Raw genomic sequence first — 27667 nt, 5'->3', positions numbered from 1 at the left:
TCCATTATGGCTGGTTCCGTGTCATGAAGAGATGGCTGAAGGAAATGAGATAATAACGACGTCGAAATACGTTCACCCTTACTTTTAGCCAATGAGAAAACTGGAAATTTTCACGTGGATAAAATACAGCAAAAGTAAAGGAGTAAACACGGTTTGTGCCAATTAGAGCCACATGACCTGACTATAATGACAGAAGAACAAGGAGTATTCTGGGAGTAGGAAGCTTCGGAATAGATCTAGAGCCGACACCGATAGAGGTTTAGTGGTCTGCACGGGACATCGGGCTCCAAGAACGCATGTGTAAAAGATTTCCATTTTCCGGGTAGTAGTTACAACGAGTAAGATTATTCGTAAGAATCATTTTGAAAAATCTGGGTAAGTTATATGCAACAGGGAGTCCAAGTATTCTTGATTTTATTCAAATCTTTGGAAGGTTGCAGCGTATTTCCGCCTCGGAAATATATTAGTTATATTTTCTTTTGATTTCAATGAATGTTAAAAATTTTCATATATCAATTTTCTATCAATTTTAAAATATCATTTTCCTTAAACTTATTTTCAATAAATTATATTATTATTACTGGAATAAATTTATATTAATTGGTTATACTAAGAGCATAACATATGGCGATCCAGCTTATTACGAACAATATAACAATTATTTTAAATAATTGGCGGAATTAGTTGTGTCGGTTCAAATGACATTAGAAAGGATATTCTTTTATTACATTTTCTACTAAACACGCGCTGATATCAGCGATAAAAGTCAATATTATACTGGTTATGTTTTTGTTACCAATTTTAAAGCAATGGAACCTGGCTATTGTGGTGTTAATATTTGCGGAACTACAGGAATTTAAACAAACAATATTAGTGGACAAACTACAGCAGCGTTGTAAAATACATCAATTGGACTTGTCCAGGTATCCCTAGATACTAGTAAACAAAACACATTTTTTAAAAAATATTTAAAAAAATCAAATTTATATACATACTATATTGATTGCAAATCTCATCAGCAAATCAACAGAAAAATTTTATAATAATTAAAGGAATATTTCTAATATTCTAAGTAATACAAACGTTTCATCATTTTAAAAAAATTTTTAAAAGAATTACAAAGAAAGTGATTTCAATTATTGTCGTTTATATTTACATAATTAAAAAAATTTTCAATAATTAGTTTAAGTTATTTGGACTATACAAATATGTAATTTCTCTACAATATTATATTGTATATATATTATTCATTGTAAATCAATCTCCAGTGAATTTATTTTAACAGTGGTTTTTATTTTATTTCATTTTTAAATATTATGGTTCTGACCAGATCTCAAGAAAATCTACTTACGTTTATAGAAAGTATGCCACTTACACATAGTCCAACAACCACATCAAGAGTAATGCAAGATAATTTGCCTACATATTCTCAATCAAATACTTCAATCACTAATAGTCAAATAGTCACATCAATGGCAACGCAAACAGCCGCTATTTCTAATTTTCCAACAATTACGACATCTCTAATAACACAAAATACACTTACAACACCAACTGTTGCAAATTTCCAATCAGTTCCTATAAGTTCAGTTCAATCTTTTCAAACAATCAACAAGCTAACAAGTTGTTAAAATTACCACAATTTTGGTATGAAAATCCTGAAGTATGGTTTATCCATGCAGAAGCACAATTTTCTATAAATAATATACTTGAAGATTCAGTAAAATTTCATAATGTTTTAATTTCTCTTCCTCAAGAAATTGTTTCTAAAATACTAGATGTCATTAATCCTCCACCAATGACAAACAAATATAAAACAATTAAAAGGATATTGTGTGAGAGATTAACTAAATCTGAAGATAGTCGACTAGAACGACTATTCTCTGATACTCAGCTTGGAGATCGAAAACCCTCTGAATTATATCGTGAGATGAAATGTTTAGTCGGTTCTAGCTCCATTGTTGGACAAGAACTACTTTTTAAGCTTTGGTTACGTACATTACCACAACAAGTTCAAGCACATTTAATGTCTTGTGAAAAAGAAACCATAGACAATAAAATTATTATTGCTGACAAAATTTATACTCTTTATATTAAACCTCAGGTTTCCTCAATTTCTCAAAACTCTTCTTTGGAACAAATTAATCAAAATTTAACTCATTTAACTTCTGTACTTTGTGAAAATTTAAATAAATTAACTCTTGATGTAAGTGAATTACAAACAAGATCGAGATCTAATGAATGAAATAATTTTAACAAATTAAATAAAAGAATTTTAAGGAAACGATCAAATTATCCAAACAATATTTGGTGGTACCACTTGAAATTTGGGAATAATGCAGTTAAGTGTATTAAACCATGTAAATTTTTTGATATAACCAAATCATTTAAATTGAATCGTTCTATCATGCCGGTGGCTGATGATAGAAGAAATGTCAAAATTACTCAAAATAGATATAGGACTAAGGCGTGAATTTCATTTTCCTTTCATTTTGGAAGATATTAAAACTCAAATTTTTTAGAAAGATTTGGACTTTTAGTGGACATTAAAAATAAATTGGTTATAGATTCAGAAACAAAATTAAAAGTAGTAGGTTCTTTTGGATTCTGCGAAATTTTCGAGCTTAAATTACCATTGAAAATTAACAAATTTTCTGAATTGCTCAAACAATTTCCTGAAATTACAACCGAACCAAATTATACTAAACTAGTTAAACATAATACTGTTCATAGAATCGAAATCAAAGGAGTTTTACCATTTTCAAGACGACGTCGTTTAGATCCAATTAAACTTAAAGTGGCCAGAACAGAATTTGAATATTTAGTCAAAATTGGTGTTTGTAGACCTTCAAGTTCTTCTGTTGCTTCACCTTTGCATTTGGTTCCTAAAAAAGAAATTAATGATTGGCGACCTTGTGGAGATTATAGAAGACTTAATATTGTTACAGTATCAGATCGCTATCCACTTCCACATATACACGATTTGAGCATAGATTTTAAAAACAAAACTATATTTTCAAAGTTAGATTTGGTTCGTGCGTATCATCAAATATCAGTGGCACCTGAAGACGTGCATAAAACGGCTATTACAACACCTTTCGGTTTGTTTCAATTTCTTCGTATGCCTTTTGGTTTACGAAATAGCGCCCAAACCTTTCAAAGGTTTATAAATGAAACTCTTTTTGGACTAGATTTTGTTTTTGCTTATGTTGATGATATATTAATAGCGAGTGAAAATGAGGAACAACATTTTGAACATTTAAAGATTGTTTTTAAACGTTTGGAAAAGTATGGATTGAATATTAAACCAACAAAGTGTGTTTTTGGTTCTCCTGTTATCAATTTTTTAAGTTATGAAATTTCAGAAAATGGTATTAAACCATCAACTGAAAGAATAGAAACAATTACAAATTTTGAGAAACCTAACTCTATTAATAAACTTCAGAAATTCATTGGAATGGTTAATTATTACCATCGCTATATTCCGATGATTGCAGCAGATCTTATTCCTTTACATCAAATTTTAACTATAGTAAATAAAAATAAGAGTAAAACTCTTAACTGGACTAATGAATCAATTCAAGCATTTAATAAAGTGAAAAATCTTTTTGATCAAAATACATTATTAAATCATTTTGATGGACATTCAAAATTATCTTTACCTGTTGATGCTTCAAATGTTGCAATTGGAGGAGTTTTACAACAATTAAAAAATAATATTTTGGAACCTTTGGCTTATTTTTCTAAGAAGCTGAGTCCTGCAGAATGTAAATATTCAACTTTTGATAGGGAAATTTTAGGAATATATAGAGCTAATTTAAAAATTTTTTAGAAGGTCAAGTATTTACAGTATATACAGATCATAAGCCATTGACATATGTGTTAAATTCAAAGAATGAAAGATCTCCCAGACAAACGCGACATTTAGAATATATAGCAGAATTCACGAATGATATACAGCATATATCTGGAAAGAATAATATTGTAGCGGATGCATTATCAAGGTTTCCAGAAATAGATTCACTTTCAGCAAAAGATATTCATTTTGATACTTTGTTTGTTGAACAACAAACTGATGAGACTCTTAAAACTCAAGTATCTTCTCCATTATCGAAGAATAATTTAAAGCAAATTTTAATTCCAATCTATAATTTAAAAATTTGGTGTGATATTTCTGGCTCAATACCGCCTCCTTATGTTCACATCCAGGGGTTCGTGCGACCAGGCGTTAAATTCAATCAAAATATTTTTGGCCTAATATGCGAAAGGATATAAATGAATGGGTCTCAAACTGTATTTTTTCCTATACAGAAAATTGATATACCCAATAACCGATTTGAACATATCCATTTAAATTTGGTTGGACCACTTCCACCATCTGATGGTTATAGATATATTCTGACGATTATTGATAGTCATTCAAGATGGCCAGAGGCTTATCCTCTTAGAAATATAACTGCACATACGGTGGTAAAAGCATTCGCGCAAAATTATATTTATAGATTTGGTGTTCCTCTTAAAATTACTGTTGATCAAGGTGCACAATTTTCATCTGAATTATTCAATGACTCACTCAAATTCTTGGTTCACATAAAATTCAAACGTCTGCTTATCATCCACAAGCTAATGGCATGATAGACCGATTCCATCGTCAACTCAAAACTTCAATTATAGCTTCAGGAGATTCAATTCATTGGACAGAAATATTACCTATTATTTTATTAGGGTTACGTACTGCAGTGAAAGAGGATTTAAAATCGTCCCCTGCTGAGTTAGTTTATGGACAAACAATTCGAGTTCCTGGAGAATTTGTCGTTTCTAGAAATGATGAAAATTCCGTACATAATACTATTAAAAAATTAAGAGATCAATTTTCAAGAGTTAGAACAAAAATTTTACATCATAATAAAGATGTGAGTTATGTTCCAAAATCTCTTGAGGAATGTGAATATGTTTTTGTAAAAGTTAATCAGACTTCAGGACTTAATCCGCCTTATGAAGGACGTTATAAAGTCGTATCGAAACATAAAAATACCTTTAGAATTCAGAAAGCTAATGTTATTAAAGCTGTGTCAATAAATCATTTAAAACCTGCTCATATATCATCTAATTTTTCAACTGAACCTGCACAAACAATTAAAAAGGTTACTTTTAATATTAATTAGTTTTGTTGCTTTTGTTTAAAGAATATACTTAATACTTATTTATATGTTTCACTGGAGGGGGAGTAAATGTAGTGGTACTTGATTATTGTACCACTTAGATATGTTATACGAAAAATTAAATTTATTAGTTATATTTTCTTTTGATTTCAATGAATGTTAAAAATTTTCATATATCAATTTTCTATCAATTTTAAAATATCATTTTCCTTAAACTTATTTTCAATAAATTATATTATTATTACTGGAATAAATTTATATTAATTGGTTATACTAAGAGCATAACAATAACCACTCTTACAACTACACGACAGCTCTGCTTTTTGGTAGTACTCCTGCCTTTGGCCTGCCGTGAACATGATAAAAGCGATTGAAAAAAATGAAGTACCACCTCTAATCAACTGAACTGAATCTGCCGTATAGAGTTTAGTAGGAGAACGGTAAAAAAAGCATATCCAAATCCGAATTGATCATAGACCGTGTTCAACAATCTATATTGCTAACATATTAATTACCGTAGTCCTTTTTTTTTAATAAAAATTGAATATGCAAGCGTTTATTTCTTCACAAATTCCACGTTTAGTTCTTTCAAGAACCAAAGGTTCCAACTTTTGGTTTGATAACATTTTCCACGATACTTTTGAAATATTTCATACGATATGGATCATGAACATTTTCAAATATGACGACTCAGTTTTACTTAAAAAAAAAGGCGTGTTATGTTTGTGAAACATTTTTATTGCAAATGTCCCTATTATTATTCATATCACTGTATATGTTTATATGACATCATGTTTGGATTACAAGCTGGATGCAAATGCGGTTAATAAATAGACTCACAACTACAAATTTATCTTGGTATGCGATTATGTTGGAGCAAAATATTTATCAAAAAGTTAAAATAAACAAATATGCAATGCCGGCAAACCTTTTTGTTGATAGATGTGAAATTCTATAAAGTTGTCCCGGTGGGTATTCTTTAGACACAAGTGCATATTTGATCAGGTGATAGTGCGTACGAATGTGTGCAGAGCGAGAATAATTGTAAATAGTGAGGTGTTAAATTAATATTTATTTCTTTATTTTTCTTTATTATTTAAAGCTTTTCAGTGGGGCTCAAATCTAGTTCTCAAAGATATATGTGTACCACAATTTCAATACTCAGCTCAGAGAAAAGGTCACGGAATATATTAATTATGTCAGTATAACTGTAACTTTTAACCGCATAAACTAATCGAGATAAATATAGATTTCCATATATCAAAATGATACGGTTGAAAAAATAAATTAAGTTATCCATGTCTCTTCGTCCGTCTGTCTGTGAACAAATCTGTGAGTAAATTCTGAGATATTCAATTAAAATTTGGTTTGTGGGTTCCATAGCACTCATTCTACATACCGAAATAGGAGGATAGCCACGACCATTTTTATGTATATATAATTTTGGAGAACATCAGTAGAAAAATGCAGGTAAAATAACCAAATTTCATGGGTTCACATAGCTACCACTAATTTAATGTTGGTAATAAATCTAAAACGGTTTAAGTTGTCATTACAAAACTCGGTAGACTTATTACCCTCTTTAAAAAAAAAAGCCCGAGAAAATGCACGAAATCGGTTAAGGACCACGCCCACTTTAAATAAAAGAATTTTAAAGGGATCGTAGTTCAATATAATTGGCAATAACAAGAAAATTATTAAAAAAAAAATTTGGGGAATGGGCGTGGCACAGCCCGACCAAGCATTTTCTAAGGTTTCGGTGGCCATAAATTGATGAAATTCGGTACACATATTTCCATAGTTATAATTTTCTTATAATGAAGGCGCCGTTTGACGAGAACAACAGTGGGCATCTGATGTGGCCAGCTCAGTAGCGTTTCTTTATTAAAGTACTTCACAATAACACTTCTACTGCTCAACAGATAGCGTGCTTAAATCAAACTGATTCGTCGTGCCTCAGCTGGTGCTGCTTTTATACTTTTTGGTCTCCTCGTTGACATATTTCTAGTCGTTTCTATTTCTTGAATTTACTACCAGCTATAAATTTCTCAGCTGTAATTACAGATTTACGATTGTTATAGATTCTCGCCCATGCGCGTGTATATGTGGGTGATACTTCCAAAGATGATTGCCTACATTTGGGAGCATCTCAGATAAGATATATGCATGTGTTTGTACATCTCTCTCCGCTGTGTGTAGGTAAATATGTGTAGACATAATGATTGATTCGTTTATGTAGATACAAGTGACTGCCTGCTTTATTGTTGTTGTGACTTCATTTACTTAGCATCAGATTAGTGATGTGATTATCACTTAGTGTCACTAATATTCGTCACAATATATTCTTTTCCGGCAGACGCAGCAACACCATTCGCCTAGACCGGGGTTGGGTTGAGTACATTTCCGGAGCAAGAGGTAATCTACTTATGTGCGAGTTTGCCTAAATTGCTACCTAAATACACAAAAAACCTAAATCACTGGAACTGTCGGCAAGGCAGTGCAAAAGAAAAAATTTAGAATTTTTTCGAGCATACTTTTCAACCTAAATTTATATGTCAAATTTCAAAAGAAACAATTTTAGATTTTTCGTTCTATTTTGTTTTTAAAATTTTGTATGCAAATCAAAAACGTTTGTCCGTTCATTAAAAGTGCCAGATATATCAGAGGACGAGGACTAATGCTGCGGTTAATATCCGATCGTTTGTTGAAGATGAAGAAGTGGTGGTCTCGAATGGATTCGCACTGATATGAGCGGCACAAGAATCGAATTAATATTATAAAATATGGATCACAATCTGCACATACATACATACATATTTGGCAGACGTGTATACTAATTGGTCTAGTATATGTAGGTTATTGGTGGCATGCATAATCGTAGTTACATCCTCTTCAAATGTAGGCAAACGTCCCTGTCCCTGGCATCTACTCCACGCAACGACGTTAGGCAAAAATACCCATATAAGCTGGAGCCGCTGCCTTTGTCTTGCTATCCAGTAATACTAACCGTAGATGTCCCTTGACCTCTGGCCTGTCTATGTAAAACCACTGCAAACACCATAAAGTTTGATATTTAAATATTTGGAATTTTTTCCCGCATAAACAATTTAGACTGTCAAATTAACTCGCACAGTTTTTGACAATTTTTTCCTAAATTGTTGCAGTGGTGGAAAGTTCTAGTGGAACAATAGTTTAGGTGCCTAAAATTTAGGCGGACACGCACCCAGCCTTAATTACTTTTTGGTTTGCTGTTGAGACACATCACAAATTGTATTTTGCAAGTTATTTAATAAATCAAGTTTTTAGAAATTACACTAGGATTCCTAAAGTGGTGACCCAGCTGATTAACATGCCCAACGAAACGGAAGATAGATTTTTAGATGCCGAAAAAATCCTTCATTTGGGTTGACTAGCTGTTAAACCACCACCATTTCGGAAGCCTTGTAGTTCGCGCAAGTGGAAGCGCAGTTCGCGCGCCGGTATCACAACTGACAACACCGAGTATTATACTATTGTTTCTGAAATCGAATCGGCAATATTGATTCAGGCGTTAAAAAATAGGTTATTATCCGCATTCAGGTAGCCGGATGATAAAAAGGTTAAACGCCTTTTCGATTCGCACCAACTAAACGAAAAAAGCCATCAACGTTATGACGAGAGAGATGAAGGATTTGGCACATAATAGGCTAGACCAAAATATTTTGAAAACGACGTTTGCCTGCATTGACTTAAGATAAGGAGGACGAAGCATTTCTAAAAAAGAGTCGACTGCATAATATAGGTAATGGTTGTGAGTGTGGTCCACTCCGTGACCACACTCGTGAGCACCACTGAAGCCACTCTTCCCGAACTCGTATATACAATGGATAAGCTCAGCAACCGTAACAAAGTGCAGCATACCGGACAAACAGTGCAAAATAGTGCTTCCCACGCAACATCATCGACCGTGATCCGAAACGTTTCGGAACAAACAGCTGGTAATGGTCTATGTTGGTTCCATCGTAGTTTCGGTGATCAAGTCACAAATGTCGGGCGCTTTGAAGTTTTAGACCGTCACGTACGGAAAATCAACGGAGGGCTCCGTTCAAAGCGGCTACTACGGAGGCTAGCCAGCTTTCTGGCCGTCTCTATATACAAGATAAAATTTTATCTTTAAAATTTCTTATAGATACTGAGATCATAATCTAGGGTGTACTCAGGCTTAGTAACGATCCGACACAACCTTCTCCGATGAAGTTAATCGCCGCAAACAACACTTAAAAATACTTATGGCAAGATGAGTAATACACTAGAATTAGAACTAGAACGCAAATTCATTGTAGCTGACGTATTTAACCCGATAGTAGGTGCCGACATCCTGAAAAAGTTCGACATCCTGGCGGACATGAAAAATAAAACGATTATCGAACGACTAACTCTCAAATAGGGTATCTCGTAATAAACCCTCCACAAAATATCACCACACGCTATATTCGAACGTTTTTAACGAGGTTTTTAGCACGCTTTACGGACCTTACAAGGATAAGACGTCCAACGGCAACTGTAACGCCTGTCTTTTCATCGAAACGAGAGCACACCGATGGTTCAGAAATTACGCCGACTATCGCCGGAAAAGTTGCACATTGCATAGCAGAAGTTTCAAGACGTATTAGATAAGGGTATCTGCCAACCTTCAAAAAGTCACTGGCCTAGCTTATTGGACATGCTGCAGAAGGCCAACGTCTCGTGGCGTCCATGTGGAGATTACCGTAAGCTCAATACGAAAACTATTCCAGATAAGTATTCTATCCGGATTACATACATACACGATATTTTTGGATATTTACATGGTAAAAAAAAATTTTTCAGCGAAAGACTGTAAAAAGGCGTACCATCAAGTACCGGTGCACTCGGCTAGCGTCCCGAAGACAGCAATCAGAACTCCATACTTGTTTTTATGCCGACTCCGAACAGCATCTGCAAGGCAGATGAGTATAACTGAGAAGCTTTTCATGGCGGAAATACACTCGGAGTGCTTGCCAAACACTGCCGAGGGGATACCCGGCTTGCTTTGCCCGGGGCCTGAACCAAGGATCTTCGATGTGGTAGGCGGAGCACGCTACCATCAAACCACGGCGGCTGTGGTTAATAATTTTGAGAAATGCAAGGTAGGTTTGCTAGAGGTTAAATTTCTGGGACAGATGCATATCTCACAGAGAGGAATATCTCCCATGCCCCGAACAGTGCAGGAAATACTACAGTTAAAAAGACTGACGTAGGAGCACGAACTGAGGCGATTTCTGGGTGAGGTAATTTCGATTTCCCTCGCGAGCCATCGAATCACCGCTGCAGGAAGTGGTGGGCCCTTGCAAAGAAAATGATAGGACAAAGTGACGTGGACACCAATCTCTGCTAAATCTTTCGAGGAGATTAACAGCTGAATTCAGTAAGCCGTCTCTAGTCACTATTAGAGACTATTTGGTGTGAAAATCACTTCCGAGACAATTTACTGTCTCGCGTCTCCAGCCTCACAAAAGCAATCACTAATTTGTGAGCTGGGCCGGGGCAGATCACAAACATGAAAATTTCAGAAAAAGTATGAAAATTTTTTGCGAAAAACGCTTTAAATATGTTGTATTATTCCTCAAATTAAAATAAGCATAGAAAAAATTAAAAAACAGAAAATACTTTAAAAAAAACATCGAATCCTATGTGGCGCCGCTGAGATTCGAACCTACACACTTTGGAATTTGCTATACAAAATTGTGAACGGCATCTTCGCAAGCTCAGCCACAATACCACCCAATGCTATATTATTTGTTCAATGTATGAGTAAATTATCTTTTTGGTAAATTTCGTTGATATGGTGAATTGTTTTTGTGACTTTCGTTTACTGAATACCGAAATCACAAAATTTGTCTTTAAAGGAAAATCTCAAATTTAGAGACTTGAGATGAGACTGAATTACAGAATTCAGCCGTAAGTCACAGCTCGCGAAGTAGGCATTGATTGTTTTTATTTAATGCATAAAGTTTTTAGAAATCATACTAAGATTAATAAATATAGTTGTGTGAGTTACTGTTTTTGTCGAAAAAAAGTGCGATAAATCGTTAAAGAGAGTGGTCTGCGATTGAGCTATTTTGTCTACATTGGGGTATAGTTGATCCCCTCTATACCCTTTTGGATACAGTTGGGGTTAGTCAGTTTGAAATTTATGAAGCTTATTTTAGGAAACAATAAAAAATGGTCATGGAATGGGTAAAAAAATGGAGCTGAAAACTTAGGAGCCTCATACCGAGCCTAAAATACTATTTCCTTATGTTCCATTATTGTAGAATTTGAGTTCGTATTATTTTTCTATAAGAAAAAAATTAAAAAAGTGTTTGGGGTATTCACGTCAGCTTATTTGCTAAAAAACTTTTTGTCTTCAATATATTTTGTTTTTCTTAAGTGTGTAAAAAATATAACCACATAAGCAAATAAGCTGATAACCAGGGTCACGTGAATACTCCAATGGTGTTAAGAGTTTGAGAAAATTATAAAATCGGTAATAATTCCCGTACGGATAGAAAGAGGACTTGTCTAAAATACCCGAAGAGTATCTGTCTGACAGTACCCGTAGGAGTATAAAGAGGACCAGTCCAAGTCCACCCGTTCAAGCATAAACAATTACAATTGGTCTCTCCATAGGACATGCTCAAACGAAAGCTTTCATTCCATCCCATATAAAGAGATCAAAATTGGTTATAGTCGCATATTCCTTTGCGACTCATTCCGGATTTATTCTAGAATAATCGCATTTTTTGCAGGGTAATTAGTTGTACCCATACATATGCATTTGTTTGTTTATATACATATTTTTCATGGTCACACGGCTCTATAACATCGCAGGTATGTACATATATATGTATATGACATATATATGTATTAACAATTGAGCCGTTTATTTTGAAAGTGGCATAAGTCATTTCCAACTCATGGTCTTAAATGCATTGTTATTTTTTTTGAACGAATGCATATATAGATGGTTCTACAATTATAAAATAATAATAAGAATTGCATCTTTTGGATATTGGACTCTAACAAACTGGAGGCGAGGAGAGATACCAACAAATTATCACTGAACCTAAACGACATGAAATGAATTATGCCACTTTCAAAATAAACGGCTCAATTGGTATGCACCTTCTGCCTATACTTGGGGTATAAATATGCCAAACAGGTTAAAAATATGCCAAACAAAGCCCCAAAACATAGATAATGACAGCGTGCCAGCCATGATGGCTACAACGCTAAGTGAATATTTCGTCATTGGTGTTTGTCCTCAGGGTAAAAAAAAACTGGTATAACTAAATTAAACCTCCAAAATATGAGTCACTGACAAAATAAATTGCTCCATGTCATGAATGCTTGTTAGTTTTTAGGCGTAAATTAATCTGAAGGAGAAAAAAAAACTTTTTCACTTTTTGACAGTTTCAACTCTTTTCTTAAAAAATTTTAGAACACGTATTTGCTCTAAATCGATTTCAGTTGTTTGTTTTAAGACATCGGTCAAATTTACTACAGATTTTTGTCATTTGTTGAGTATTTTTAGTAAAAGTATTGAGGAATTCTAATTCGAACTCAAGGTCTTTAACAATAATTATCACAATAATTTTAGAAAAATTAAAAAAACCAAATATTTCCACAAAAATTATGGTTACATGCCTTGGCAATAAAAGTATATAAAACCCGTTAGGAACTTGAAAGCAGCAAAGTTGTAGGCATTTGAGCGCGAAAAAGGTGTTTGGAAATTTATAATTTTTAAACTCGCTGTGTTCGACTAAACAGGAAAATTATAATCATCAGCAAGGTTTTTAGTATCTAGTCTAACAAAGCACAATTTTGGCAGCGGTAATTGACTTTCTATATCGCATATCTACTGTTCAACAAGTACCTCACCCTAACAACCAGCCACTATTTATGTATGTAAATATTTAAATAAAAGATTCAAGGTTCGATTCGAGCTCAAGGCCAGAACAACATTTTTTTTTTTCTAATGATAATTATTTTTATTTTTTAATTTTTCTAAATTTGAAAAATTGTATTTTGTTTTTGGAATAGTAAGTAGACAATTTTTCAGACAACCTGCCGAAGGGTGCTAAGCCTTCATCATCAGTACGCTTTAGGCACGCTGCGCTGTATAGCTAAATGGTTAGCGAAATGGATTTATCTGCGCAGCTATGGCAGGTTGTCTGAAAATTTTTCTGCTTACTATTCCAAAAACAAAATACAATTTTTCAAATTTGGAAAAATTAAAAAATAACAATAATTATCATTAGAAAGAAAAAAAGAAAGAAAAAAAGAAAAAATTATTGGTCTGGCCTTGAGCTCGAATCGAATCTTGAATAATTTATCAATAGGCCGATAAAAACAAAAACAATTGTTATTTAAATAAAAAATAAACAAGTACAGTAATTTTATCTAGTCTGCAAACTATGATTAAAATACTTACTAACATATCTTAGTATTTAATTATTAAAATATTTTAAAACTTACCTGGTGTAATTGGTTGATATTCTTGCTGTGGCAATAGGAAACATGTCAGTACCTTTGGAAGAGGAGGAAATATATAAATGAGGACGACGTCTGGACAGATGTTTGAAGTTAAATACACAAGCGAAAACAGAGAACTAATGCAAAACCGATTAAACTGATTATAAATATACATACATATGTAAATGTAGATTAGGTTGTATCGCAAAAAAAAAAAGTTTAGCGTCTGCCAGTTTTGTTGTTGTTGCAGCAGTGCTTCGCCCCATCCAATAGGTGTGACCGATCACAAATTGTCATCAATACCTCTAACGGGAGTCCAAGGAAACTTGCTGTTTCAACAGGGGTGGACCATAATGAGAGGGGTGTTAGAGGCGTTGGTTCCACATTACAATTAAAGAGATAATTGGTGTCATGTGGGGACACATTGCAAACAGGGCATACATTTTGTAAGTCGGGGTTCATTCTGGATAGGTAAGAGTTTAACCTGTTACAGTATCCAGATCGAAGTTGAGCTAGAGAGACTCGCGTTTCCCTAAGGAGTGTGCGTTCCTCTTCTGTAAGTTTAGGATATTGTTCTTTGAGTACAGGATTCACCGCGCAATTCCTGACATAGAGGTCCGACGCATGTTTGTGGAGTCCACGGAGGACCTGCTTTTGTTTTTTGGCCTCATACGGCTGTATTCTCAGGTGCCGTATTTCCTCATAATGCTTACGGAGATGACTCCTTAAGCCCCTGGGCGGTTTTGGATCATCAATCGGATGTCTGTTAGGATGCCCAGGTTTCTAGGTATTGAACAGGAACTGTTTGGTTAGCATTTCATTTCTCTCTCGGATGGGGAGTATTCTCGCCTCATTATGTAGATGATGTTCTGGGGACATTAGAAGACAACCCGTGGCGGTTCTGAGGGCAGTATTTTGGCAGGCCTGTAGCTTCTTCCAGTGAGTAGTCTTTAGGCTTGGCGACTATATCGGGGACGCGTAGCATACAATCGGCTGACCAATTGCTTTGTAAGTGGTAATCAGCGTTTCTTTATCTTTTCACCAAGTACTCCCAGCAAGAGATTTGAGGATGTTATTACGGCTCTGGATTTTCGGTACAATTGCGGCTGCATGCTTACCAAATTGTAGATCCTGATCGAAGGTCACACCCAAGATTTTGGGGTGTAAGACAGTCGGTAGCGTAGTGCCATTGACGTGGATGTTCAAAATGGTCGACATTTGGGACGTCCATGTTGTAAATAAGGTCGCCGATGATTTAGTCGTTGATAATGTCAGGTTTCGCGAGGTGAAAAAACTGGAGAGATCAGTTTTTTGTATTACTTCTTTCGTAATCAGCTGCTGTCAAAAATAAAATATGAAAACTTTTTAACGTACAACAGTTTTTTCACATTTCTTATAAAGCACAGCCATTTTCTAGGTATTTCAACTATTCGGAAATACAAAGCTTTCGAGTACACTATTTTATGTTATGCGAATACTTTTCAAAGTGTTTTTTTTTTTTTATTTTAAAGTGTTTCGAAATGTTCACAATTTCTGAGAAATTTTCAAAAAAAACTTTAAAAAGTATACTGTAGCCCAATGTAAACGAGTTTTAACATAAAATCATGTGCTTGGTATTTTTGAACGGTTGAAATTCCCCAGAAAACTGTTGAGCTTCATAAGAAAAGTGGAAAAGTGTGTGCCCGTTAAAAAGTGTTCATGTTTTTATTTTTAACAGCAGCTAATTGCGAAACAAGTAAAAATACAAAAATATCAAAACCGTCATAAAGTCATGTAGTTATAAATATTACTAATTCCGCCGATAGCTTATTCCACTGAAAGTGATCACATACAATTGTGCCAAAAAAGAGCAAAATCGGCTGACGCTATCACGAGTTATAGAGAAAAGTTTAACCCGTTCAGCAAAACCAAACTTAAAAAAAAACTCGAATTTGGACAAATTGTCAAACATGTTATATTGTTTTTTATTTATGTCCACCAAAAAATTATAAAAAACGAAAACTCTTGATAAACTTGACAAAATTTCACCCATATAAAAAAAATGTTAATCAAGTACCTAAGCGCCAGGGGGTTAAGATACTTGGCTTGGATATCATACGTGGTTCCAGGCTCTGGATCAGGGACTGGTATCAGTCTTAGACCGGCCATAGTGACGAATTGTCACACGTGATTGGTTGTCACGTCCTGCACGAGGTGCCCCTGCTTCTACTGATAATGGCGGATCTAGAGAGGACAACTCGATAAAACCCGCACCCCTGAGTCATTGTGCCGAGCTCAGGGGAGGGAGGACCCTGTTAAGGGTCAAGATCGGTACTCAACGGTGACGAACCGGATTGTTAGGGACTTGATTTTGACTATGGATAGGAATTGATGACTTTGGGCTGGTAGGTGCAGTATTCTGCCACCTTAGTAGGTCGGGGTGAAACCCAATCGAAATGGCTGGTAGGCTAATGCTGCACCTGCCCACGTCCCGTTAAAACCGTGGCGGGCCTCAAGGTACGTTCCGGCTCCGTCGCCGTTAAGTTGGTGGTGTAGGTGCGGTTGAAGATTTTCCCGCTTTGCGTCCGGTCTGGCTCTGAACGCATTACTCATAAGGTAATGCGTCAACCCTCGCGTGGCCTCCCTGCGCAGCATAGATAACCACGGGACCGTTGAAGGGCGACTACACAATCGGCTCCGGATAGCGGCCTTGAGGGGGGACTTCTTAGAATGGACACGAAGACGAAGAAGTAGGAGTGACGGCGAAAGTCGTCATGGTGCGGGGGACGCGACAGGTGCGGAGAGTGCTCCGAAGCAGGTCGCCGCCAGCCGGGAAAGCTCCCGGCGGGTCAAAAGGGCTGATCAGACGGATCAGCGCAGGGGTTTGGTTTCAAACCCCGTAGGTACGGGTAGTTCGGTTAGTGGAGGGGTGTCGAAACCGACACCCAATGTAGGCCCATATGGGGCTGTGACAGGGAAAGGCAGAGGTCCGACGAATGCGACGGAGCAGCCCAGTACTAGTAAGGAAGCCCTGTCGCGAGGAGCTTTCCCAACGGGAGCCCTGGGGTCGAAGCCTGCCGGGAAAGGTAGGCGATCGACGCCGCGTAGGAAAGCTCTGGGTGATCGGCGCTTAGCTGAGAAGATCTTGGAGCGCTACGGCGGAAGGGATGCAGCTCAGATGTCTGAGAAGCATTCCCGGACGCTGGAGTGGGCCAGGAGCGTCGTAGCTTGCGACGACCACACACCGGTGTCGAACGATGCGGGTGAGCAGCAGGGTTTGGGGGCTATGAAGCGGCAAAGGTCGGATGAGCGGAATGCCTCAACGACAAAAAGGGCCCGAGGAGGTGGGGACGCAATTTCGTTTAGCGAAATCGCTAAACGTGCAGGCTCCATCACCCTCGGGGTCCTGGATAGGAGTAGGGAGGATGGCGCCATCTCCCGAGAGGAGTGGCCGTGGGTCGCCAGCGCCATATCAGCGGCCTATATGACCGCTGTTATGGAGAGCCCAGGTACGCGGCCATGCTTCGAATACTCGGGGTGGTATCATGGTTTTAGACTGATTACTTGTGCTGACGAGCGGTCGGCCTGTATCTTTAAGAAAATAATTTCTTTGGTAGGGGAGGTCTGGAGGGGGGCCAGACTCGAGGCCGTGGAACGGAGGGATCTCCCCCTTCGACCGAGGGCTCGGGTGTGGTTGCCTGCCGGGCCATCTCAGCCGGAGAAAATACTCGAACTAATGCGTTACTGCAACCCGAACCTTCCGACGCATAACTGGAGGGTCCTCAGAGTAGAGGAGGCTGTTGGGCCACGTCGGCAAGTGCTGATTCTGCTAAACGCAGAGTCCACCGGTCCTCTCTCTGACACGAGGGGAGTTATCTCCTATGGCCTCGAGCGTGTGGTTCTTAAAATCTACCACGCCGATTCCAGGGGGGATGGTTCCTCTCACACAGAGACTGTTCGGGAGGTGGAGGCGTCCGCAGGGGAGCCAGTACCCATGATTGTGGATTCTGACTCCGCTAATTTGGACAGCGAAAGCACTGTTGACGTCCCGTCAATAGCGGGATCTGTCATCAGTGCTAGTCGTCTGGATGATAGGGCCGAGGAGGAGCTCCTGGCCTCCGAGGGCGAATCATCGATGGCGGGATCCGTCATCAGTGTAAGTCGTCTGTTGGGGGAGGAGGAGGACCTCCTAGTCTCCGAGGGCGAAGCCGCCAAGGATGGGGTGCAGAAGAAGAAGAGTGGTGTTGATGGAAATCCGTCAAATCAATCTTCAGCATTCTAAGGCGGCTTCCGCAAACTTGTTGCTCTGTCTTGAAAAAGGCGGAGTGGATATTGTCCTTGTCCAGGAGCCGTGGCTGAGTAGTAACGGCGGAAAAATTTCTGGATTAAGGACGGGAAAATTCAACACCTTGGTGCATGGGGAGGCAGGTAGGCCTAGATCCTGTGTGCTTATTAAAAAGGAATTTAAAGCTTTTATTCTCTCTAATTTCAGCAATGCTGACGTAACCACGGTCTGCCTCGAGCGAGGCAGTAGCGAATTGTGGGTGGTCTCAGCGTATATGCCCCATGGGGACGTAACGGGACCACCGCCTGTGATACTGGGCGAAATCACCGCTGAAGCAAGGCGGAGAGGTGTTGGCGTAATCATAGGTGCCGATGCTAATGCACACCATAGCATATGGGGGAGCTCGGATACGAACACCAGAGGTGAGTCTTTATTTACTTTTATTGTAGATGAGGGACTTTGTATATGTAATAGGGGGAATGACCCGACTTTTATTACTGCGGTAAGGGAGGAGGTCTTGGACCTCACCCTGGTTAGCAGAGAACTGGAAGATCGGATATCTGGATGGAGGGTTCTCAACGAGCACTCTTTCTCTGATCACCGATATATTCAGTTCTCGGTGAATGAAGAACGTCCCGGTAAAATATCTTTTAGGAACCCTAAAAGTACCAACTGGGACTTGTATTGTAGGAAGTTGGGAGAGCTATTGCCTGAGGCGCCTATCGCTGGTTCGGACCTGTCCGAATCTGAAATAGACGATCTGGTGGAAAACTTCACCTTGGCAGGCAATAGCGCCTTTCAACAGTCCTGCCCACTGAAAACTTACAGGGGGAAGGGCAAGCCGCCCTGGTGGTCTGATTCCCTTGACGACCTAAGAGCGTCCAGTAGGCGGCTCTTTAATAGAGCCAGGAGGAGTAGACTACCCTCGGACTGGGAGCTCTATAAGGTGAGTCTGGGGATTTATAAATATGAAATAAGGTTAGCCAAGCGGGATTCATGGCGAAGCTTCTGTGAAAACGTGGAGGGCTGCAATGAATCCGCGAGGCTTAGAAAAATACTCTCTAGGAATCCCGCCCCTCGGGGGTATCTGAGAGATGATGGTGGGGACTGGTCGATGAGTAGCGAGGAGTCCCTGAGACTTTTACTGGACAATCATTTTCCCGATGTCCCAGTTGCGCAGGGATCTTCGCTTGCGTGGTCGGCGGTTGCTGGCCATGCAGAAATGCCTGCCATCCCACTACGGGAAAGTCAAATATCCTGGGCTATAAATTCGTTCAAGCCCTATAAGTCACCCGGTCCGGATGGCATCATTCCTGCGCAACTTCAAAGGTCTTTAGGGATTTCCTGCCGCTGGTTGGCCATCATCTACACTAACTGCCTCAGGCTTAACTATATCCCTAGGTCGTGGCACACGGTTAGGGTCATCTTCATTCCGAAGGCCGGCAGGGGCTCTCATGTGTCACCTAAGGATTTCAGGCCAATCAGTCTCTCGTCGTTTCTTCTTAAGGCGCTTGAGCGGCTGATTGACCTTTACCTACGAGAAAGGATACCTGGGGGGTTACTGTCGGCTTCACAGCATGCGTACTGCAAAGGCAGATCGACGGAAACGGCTCTCCATTCGATTGTAAAGCAAATAGAGGGGTCTCTAGAACATAAAGAGTATGCTCTGGGTGCCTTTCTAGACATCGAGGGGGCTTTTAACAATGTTCTACCGGGGGCAATCGAAAGAGCTCTGGTGGGTTTAGGAGTCGAAGCGGCTCTGGTTGAATTTATTAGCAAACTTCTATGCGGCAGAATTGTCGCAGCGGAGTGGGGAGGAGCCATAATAAGGAGGAAGGTGTGCAGGGGCACGCCACAGGGAGGTGTCCTATCTCCTCTGCTCTGGGTTGTGGTAGTCAACGAGCTTCTTGTGGAGCTGGAAGCCAATGGCTGTCGGGTGGTTGCCTATGCAGATGACCTCGCTATCCTAGTCAGGGGCAAATTTCTGGGCACCCTGCGCGATGTTCTGCAGGGATACCTGGATACTGTGGCTAGGTGGGCTGAATCATGTGGAGTGGCGGTCAACCCGGGAAAAACAGAATTGGTTCTTTTTACAAGGAGATATAAGATACCCGACTTCAGAACTCCTTCGATTGGAGGGGTACCGTTGGTACTTACTGACAGGGTTAAATATTTGGGAATTGTTCTGGACAAGAAGCTGTCCTGGAGGCCCAATGTGGAAGATAGGGCCAGGAAGGCCGCGGTTGCCTTGTACTGCTGCAGGGGGGCTATCGGAAAGAGATGGGGGCTCTCGCCAGGAGTAGTACACTGGCTTTATGAGATGGTGGTCAAACCGATTCTGCTATATGGGGTGCTGGTCTGGTGGAAAGCACTGGACACGGCGAGCACCTCCAAAATGCTAGTGTCAGTGCAACGGACGGCGCTTATCGGCATCAGTGGCGCTATGAGAACAACACCTACCTTGGCACTGAATGTCATGCTGAATATACATCCAGTAGATATTGCGGGAAAGGCAGCCGCGGCCCGGTCGTTGGTCAGGCTTCGTGATATGGGTTATATGCTTTCTGATTTCGGACACTCTAGCCTTCTTACTAGTTTCGACTTTATCCCGGACAGGACGGACTATTGCATGCCGGTGGCCGCTCCCTATACAACCTTCACCCCAGTCATTCCCCCGAGGGAGGAGTGGAGAAGAGGAATTATCTGGGGCATGGGACCGGTTAACTTGTTCACGGATGGGTCGAAGTTGGACGGAAAGGTTGGCGGGGGGGTCTTTTGTCAAGAGCTAAATGTAAGCCGCAAGTTTAAGTTGGCTGATCACTGCAGTGTATTCCAAGCGGAAGTTGCTGCGATTAAGGATGCGGTGGATGAAATGCTATCCAGCGCTACTACGGTTAGGGAATTTAACATCTACTCTGATAGCCAAGCGGCTATAAAGGCCTTGAGCTCAACTACAGTGCGATCGAGGGTGGTCTGGGAGTGCCTGACCACACTTGCGATTGCATCGAATTATTTTACAATTAAGATTATCTGGGTCCCGGGCCATAGTGATATTCCGGGTAACTGTCAAGCGGATCTCTTAGCCCGAATCGGTACAACTGAAACGGATGAAGATGGCTGTAGGGATTTCGGGATTCCGCTAGCCACCTGTGGATTGCTCTTCCATAGCTGGGCCTCGAGTCAGCTCAGCAAACGTTGGGCGGACACTACGTCTTGTAGGATATCAAGATCTTTCTGGCCGAAAGTGGATGGCAGGAGGTCTGCTGAAATAATTGGGTTCACTAAGGCTCACCTATCAATGGTCATTGGGGTTTTTACAGGGCACTGTCCCATGGGTATCCATGCGATACGTCTCAATATATTGGAAACTCCATCCTGCTGCAGCTGTATGGAGGATGATGAGGTGGAATCACCAAATCACTTTATGCTTGACTGCACAGCTTTTGCCAGAACTAGGCGAAAGTATTTTGGTCGTGACTCACTTGGATCTCCCGAGGAGCTATCCAAGGTTGAGATCGGGATCATTCGGAACTTTATCGTTGCTACCCAACGATTCTCTAAGTAGTTATATCTACGTCACCGTTAGTTTAGTTTATTATATGTGGTATCACAACGGACCGTCATGTTGTCCAAGTGAGCTTCCTCTCATCAGGGAAGCTACCACCCAACCTAACCTAACCTAACCTAAGCGCCAACCCTAGTTTCCTTAGGAACAGTTTTTTTTTTATTATATTAATTAGCTGAAAAAATGCAGTGTTCATTTTTGGAAATAGACTTTGTAAGCCTGTACATGGAATATGTTAACTCCATGTAATACAAGCCATGTATAAACATTTCTTAAGATAACCACTGCATAAATTTGTCTAATAGTATCGCAAAAAAATGGAATTTCGTACGTGTCCCGTACAAACAATTTAATTTTGAGACAATTTTATTTATTTTTTTATTTTTCGAATAAACCTATCTACATTTATTTGTTATTTTCACAAATCTTGATACAAGTGTGTGGTTTTTCATTCATATGCCCGGTTTTTCATCCGAGTTTAAACTACAGTTAAAGTTGACTAGAGTTTAACCCTTCCACTTCGGCCACTTAAGCTGAGATGAGCAGAAGAATTTTATGTTATCGAACAAAATGGCAAGGTTAAACTCTATTCAACTTTAACTCTAGTTTATAATCGCACTGAAATTCGGGCTAAAGAGTTTCACTGAAATTTTAGCTGACTGACCACAAACCCGATGATTTTTTCTTGTCCCGTGCAAACGCATGCTTATTAGAGATTTTTCATACACTTACACAAATATTTCAAAAGCTGATTTCTACTTTTATTTAGACATGTATAACACAATATTTGTGCACTAAATAATTTGTCTGAAAAAGTTATAGCTTTTCTTTAGGAAGGTCTAGGAATGAAAAAATGCATAATATTTGTCCTGTACCAACCGTGAAATGCTCCAGTAGTAATTATTGTGAAAAGCGGGCTTAAAATTATCATATTCGCTGGGTGCTTCTTCGCTGCCTCCATTTAAGACGACATAGAAGAGTTCTCTCTAGATTCTAAGCACACTCTGAACATTGGTTAGCAGGTCACCTTATTCGTTCTGTAAGACATTCGACCCGGGCTTGAAACCTTCTCTTTCGGCGAATTTTTGTTATCATCTTACGTTATACTTTGTGCCGCCTTCTTCGATCAGGTGACAGCCATGTATGTAGCTTTATGGACGTTTTAATGTTTACACTATGAGCTGGATATATCATATATGACTACATTTCGGGAAATGGCGAAGTCGATAGTCGTCAGACCATAAACTAATACCAGAAATTGTTCTAAAAATGTATTTTCATGAACAATGTACATTTTGCATACCCAAATACATAAGAAGAAGTGGTAAAGATTACAGATCTCGAAATTGTATGTGTATTCTTATCTAGGGCAATTCTATTTTAAAAAGGGAAGATGGATATTAAGTTTCAATCCAACAGCTTCAATCATTCTTGAGGTCGATGCAAAGATTTTCAAAAGATTCAAGCTGCCCTCTGTAAGCGTTGCCCCGCGCGTTTTAGTTGAATACGGTTTTTAAGTCAACTAACGAAGTTGTTCATATAAAATTTTACCATCGTCACTTTATAAATTACGGGAATATCGCGTTAAGTATTGAATTATCCCAGAATGATATTTTATTTTTAAATAGGGATGTTCCATCGTCACGGGTGGCAGTTGTAAGCAATATTTATTCTTCGTTGAAGCATTTTGATAAAATTACCTGGGGATTTCTGGTTTTAACAGATAAGCTTAAACACTAAACATTCAATAAATACTGAGGTGTAACAAGAAGTCGATATATCACTTTCATAGAAACAAAGTATTGATAATTTATTAAAAATTTATTTAAAAAATAAATTTAATATTTTTGGGTTTATTGAAGGTTTTTACAACATTTGTGTCCACAATGTCCCCAATTTTATAAGAAAAATTATTTCCACACCAAGGTTCACGTTTTCGTGGAACCTCCTAATAATATTTGATCTATAACAAGTGTGCTTGAAAACATGTTTAGCGGAATATTAGTCGCGGTCAGAAGAAGTAGTGTCTTGAATTTCATTGGAAAACATTTCTTTAAATGAAAATTATTGCAAAAAACATGTGATGATGACCCCTCGGACAAACAATCTGACCGATAGGCCGATGAATGTATGAGCAATGCTAACTTAAATTTTTTTTCGGTTGCGGCTACCGATTTATTCGGTTGGTTTAAATAGAATATCAAAAAGTCGATAGCGGCTACCGAAAAAATTGGATTTTTTTTCGTGAAGACATATTGGTGTACCGTGACAAAATTTCGTACATATATTCTTCTTAAATAATTCTGCAAAAAATTTACACAACCGAATTAGGAACACCCCATCTATACACGTTATTACATTAAATCGGTAAACGTTGATTTAATGTAATACCTCCGCAGAGAAAGCTCCTCTTTGAAAAAGATTGTTTCGCATTTTTAAAACACAGGTAAATATTAATCTGTCAGGTTTTTTGTAGAAATCAGCATCGTAATGCAGTAAATCAGTACTTGTAGTCAATATTTCACGTATTACTTCAATCCCAATTACCATTTCATTGCTATTGCGATTCAAAAAATTCAGCTCGATTACGGATCGTATAACACGATATGGACCCAGGGGCCTGAACATACTGAATCTTCAGAAATGGTGGAGAATAAGAAATGCAAACAACAGCTATTATGGCTTTTTTCCTTATTCATCCGAAAGGTTTCTTGTTATGATTCGCAACTGATGCAAAGCCAAAAAAAAAAACAATAACGCAAAAAAAAGAATCAACAGGCAAAAAATAAAATTAAAATAAAACTTCCGGAATAGAAAATATATATATTTTTTTTAATTTTCGTACTGCAACCTTGTTTCATACCCAAAAAAATCATTTTCATGTTGGCCAGCAAAATCAAATGGATCACCTACAAAACCAGTTCACACTTTATGTATTTTCTCTGCAATCAACCTTCTTTTGTACAGCGCTTGTGCCCTTCAGTTTAGTATGTACATTAGACTGGGTCGAAAAAAAAAAGTTGCTAATGTCCGCCCCTAAATTTAAAGATTATGTTGAGAGGGTTTCGGAAAAAAATTTTGATCCTTCGAACTACAGCCGAAAAGGTTTTTTCGTTGTAACTTGGTTATTTGACGTCCGATTTTTAAAATTGATATGTCATTATTTTGGCCTTGAGAAGCTTTACATTTACGTTTAATGTCCTTTTAAGCTATGAAGTCGTTTTCACATGATTAGGTCAGCTAACAAAGTTGTTTTCGGTGTGTTCAGTGCTTAAAAATGTCATTTGTCAAAGTAAATGTCATTGTCTGTCATATAGCATTGTCATTTTATTCTCTTGACATTTCATCCTTCATACTAATCGAGCAGTTACTTCGGTGTGAAAGCTGACCTAATCATGACCTAATCACGGACGTCAAATAACCAAGTTACAAAGAAAAAACCTTTTCGGCTGTAGTTCGAAGGATCAAAATTTTTTTCCGAAACCCTCTCAACATAATCTTTAAATTTAGGGGCGGACATTAGCAACTTTTTTTTTTTGTATGGGGACCAATCCAGTCTAATGTACATACATATGTATTAGGGCGGGTCGATTTAAAAATCGCTTATTGCTCTGTGAAAATCGTGTTCTAGGGATCAAAATAAGAAACTTTGCCGAAGGAACCATACCTCTAAAACGAATTCTGATGTCCCCCCTTTGGGTCGAACTTTTGGGTAGGGGCAATTTCAATGCTACCTGCTGTGTCTTGTGTTGGCTTAAAAAAAACAACACACGCAATTTTACGATCTGCAATTGTGTCACAGTGATACCTTCATTTTTTAAAACGGTTGAATAAAAAACCCACACAACTATGTTTACGACATGCAAATGCATCACAGTGATGCCTTGGTTTTAAAAGGGGGTTGTAAAAACGCTAATTTCTAGTAATTTTTTTAATTTCTTTTCCATTACTAAGTTAAATTCATTTTTTCATTTACATATGTTCTGACTAAATAAATTTCTAAAGAGAAAAATAAACTCCAAAAAGAAAAAACATAGGCATTTCAAAGTGGGATTTTTCAAAATTTGCCCCTACGACCCAAAGGGGGGGACATCAGAATTCGTTTTAGAGGTATGGTTCCTTCGGCAAAGTTTCTTATTTTGATCCCTAGAATATGATTTTCACAGAGCAATAGGCGCTTTTTTTGCCTCCCCACAAATCGACCCGGCCTAATATGTATGTATGTAAGTAGACTCTATGGTGTACTCACCTGTTCACCTGTTGCCTCGTCTGTGTCTGGCTGGAACGTTAGCAGGGGCTGTGCTTGATTTTCTGATAACCAAACTGCTTTTAACTGCAAATTTACCAAAGAATATGGCAAGTATTGTAATTGGTTGCCAGACACATCCAGCACGTGCAGCACAGAACAATTGCCCAACTCTGGCGGTAACTTCTTTAATTTGTTATCGCGCAAACTTAAAACGCCCAAATTTGCACAGTTCCCAATATCGGCGGGCAGGTATTCCAGCGCGTTACGGTCTACATTTAAGTTGCTTAGTTTTGTCATTTGACCGATCGACATGGGCAATTCTGATAAGAAGTTTTCAGTTAATATCAGCTCCTGCATACTCTCGCAACTACAAGAAAGGAGACGCAAAAATTAATAAAGAAAAAAAGTATTTGTTTGCAAACAAAATACGATTAGATTATGTTGTTTGGTGCTAGTCAACCGGAAGGTTTGGGCATTCAAAGCTTATCGTCAAAGTGACGTTGTGCAGTAATAAAATGTGTATGATATATTTAAATATATAAAATGATATTTATGTGCAATAGCCCAAAAATATGAGTACACAAAAGGTAAATACTTACGATCCAATTGTCGGATTCAATTTTTGCAAGCGATTTTGATCTAATTTTAGTATAGTCAATCGACTCAACTTAGCAATTCCGTCTGGCAAAGATTCAAGTAGATTCTGTGCTAAATCCAAATCAGTTAAGTTAATGAGACCACCAATTTCATTTGGCAATTTCTCTAACCTAAAATAAAAGGAAAAAAACATATCAAAATTAAATTACTACAATATTAGGTGGGTTACGTACCGATTTTCGGAAACATCGAGATATGTCAAATTGGTTAGTAATCCAATCTCAGGTGGCAGCCTTTCCAACTGATTGTGATCCAACCAAAGCTCATGTAAGCCAGGTAAGTAGCCCAAATAGGGAGGCAGTTCTTCGATTTCATTGTCACCCAAATCCAATCGTTTGAGTTTCGTCAATTGCCTTATAGATTCAGGCAAATGTTTTAATAAATTCTCACGCAACTCCAATGATTCCAGTTGAGTTAAGCTAAAATTGTGGCAAATGTTATACTTATGATATTTAATTGATTATTGTGTTAATTGAAATGTTTATAAGTTCAAAGTGCTAACTGGTTCAAAATGTGATGTATAGCTATTTTTAAAATGTCAATTCAAAATTATATGGTGAAAACTATAAAACCTTTGACTATTTAAAAAAAATTTTTTTTGTCTTTAACACAATTAAACAGCATTTGAAATTATGTGGAGAACTGTGTTTCTTCTTTTGTTAATACAATTGTATAACTAGTTTTTTTACAGCCACAAAGTTTAATATGACATATGAATCTTATACCAATTGCACACAGAATTTTAATGGAAACACAATTAATGAATGAAATAATTCATATTTCCTTTTTATACAGGACCACTTACTTCCTTAATGAACACCCGTCAGTAGCCCATAAAAATATAACTCTTTTTGCAAAAAATTTTTAAAATCAATAACAGCCATATTTAACCCTAAGATCATAAGCTAATTTTTGTTTTTTATTAGTAATCGAATGAAAATTGTAGATTAAGCTAAAAATGAGTCGCTGAATCCAACTTTGAGGTCAATTTTTTTCAAGATTTTATCTTCTCGAGATACCAGTTTTTCAATTATTTGAACACTAGGCACATGTGGGGTTAGTTTTTTTAACTTTTCCTTTTTTGCTGACCTGACCACTTTTTTTTGAAATATTTCATCATATCTGCTATCTTACTCATCTCATTAACTTATTTTTTTAGACTAAGTACTAAACTCTTCTCCATTTTTGTGCGGTGTTTCAATCGGCTTAGTAATTATATTTTATGACTCAATAACCTTCACTATTATTTTGACTTC

The 27667-nt window shown here is 37.9% G+C and overlaps 1 protein-coding gene across 14 annotated transcripts in view; it reads right to left on the bottom strand.

Moving 5' to 3' along the window:
• The window catches only part of scrib (scribble), a 696032-nt gene that overhangs the window by 460414 nt on the left and 207951 nt on the right, over nt 1-27667 (bottom strand). For all 14 annotated transcript variants that reach the window (XM_067760306.1, XM_067760307.1, XM_067760302.1 and 11 more), the window contains 4 exons: nt 26585-26830; nt 26354-26521; nt 25755-26121; nt 13680-13731 (listed from right to left, as the gene is read on the bottom strand). In XM_067760306.1, coding sequence (XP_067616407.1) covers nt 13680-13731; nt 25755-26121; nt 26354-26521; nt 26585-26830 — 833 coding nt within the window. The remainder of the gene's footprint in view (nt 1-13679; nt 13732-25754; nt 26122-26353; nt 26522-26584; nt 26831-27667) is intronic.

This window comes from Eurosta solidaginis, chromosome 1 (assembly GCF_040869045.1).
Source record: "Eurosta solidaginis isolate ZX-2024a chromosome 1, ASM4086904v1, whole genome shotgun sequence".
NCBI classification, from domain to species: domain Eukaryota; kingdom Metazoa; phylum Arthropoda; class Insecta; order Diptera; family Tephritidae; genus Eurosta; species Eurosta solidaginis.
This window is presented reverse-complemented; position numbering and strand designations above follow the sequence as displayed.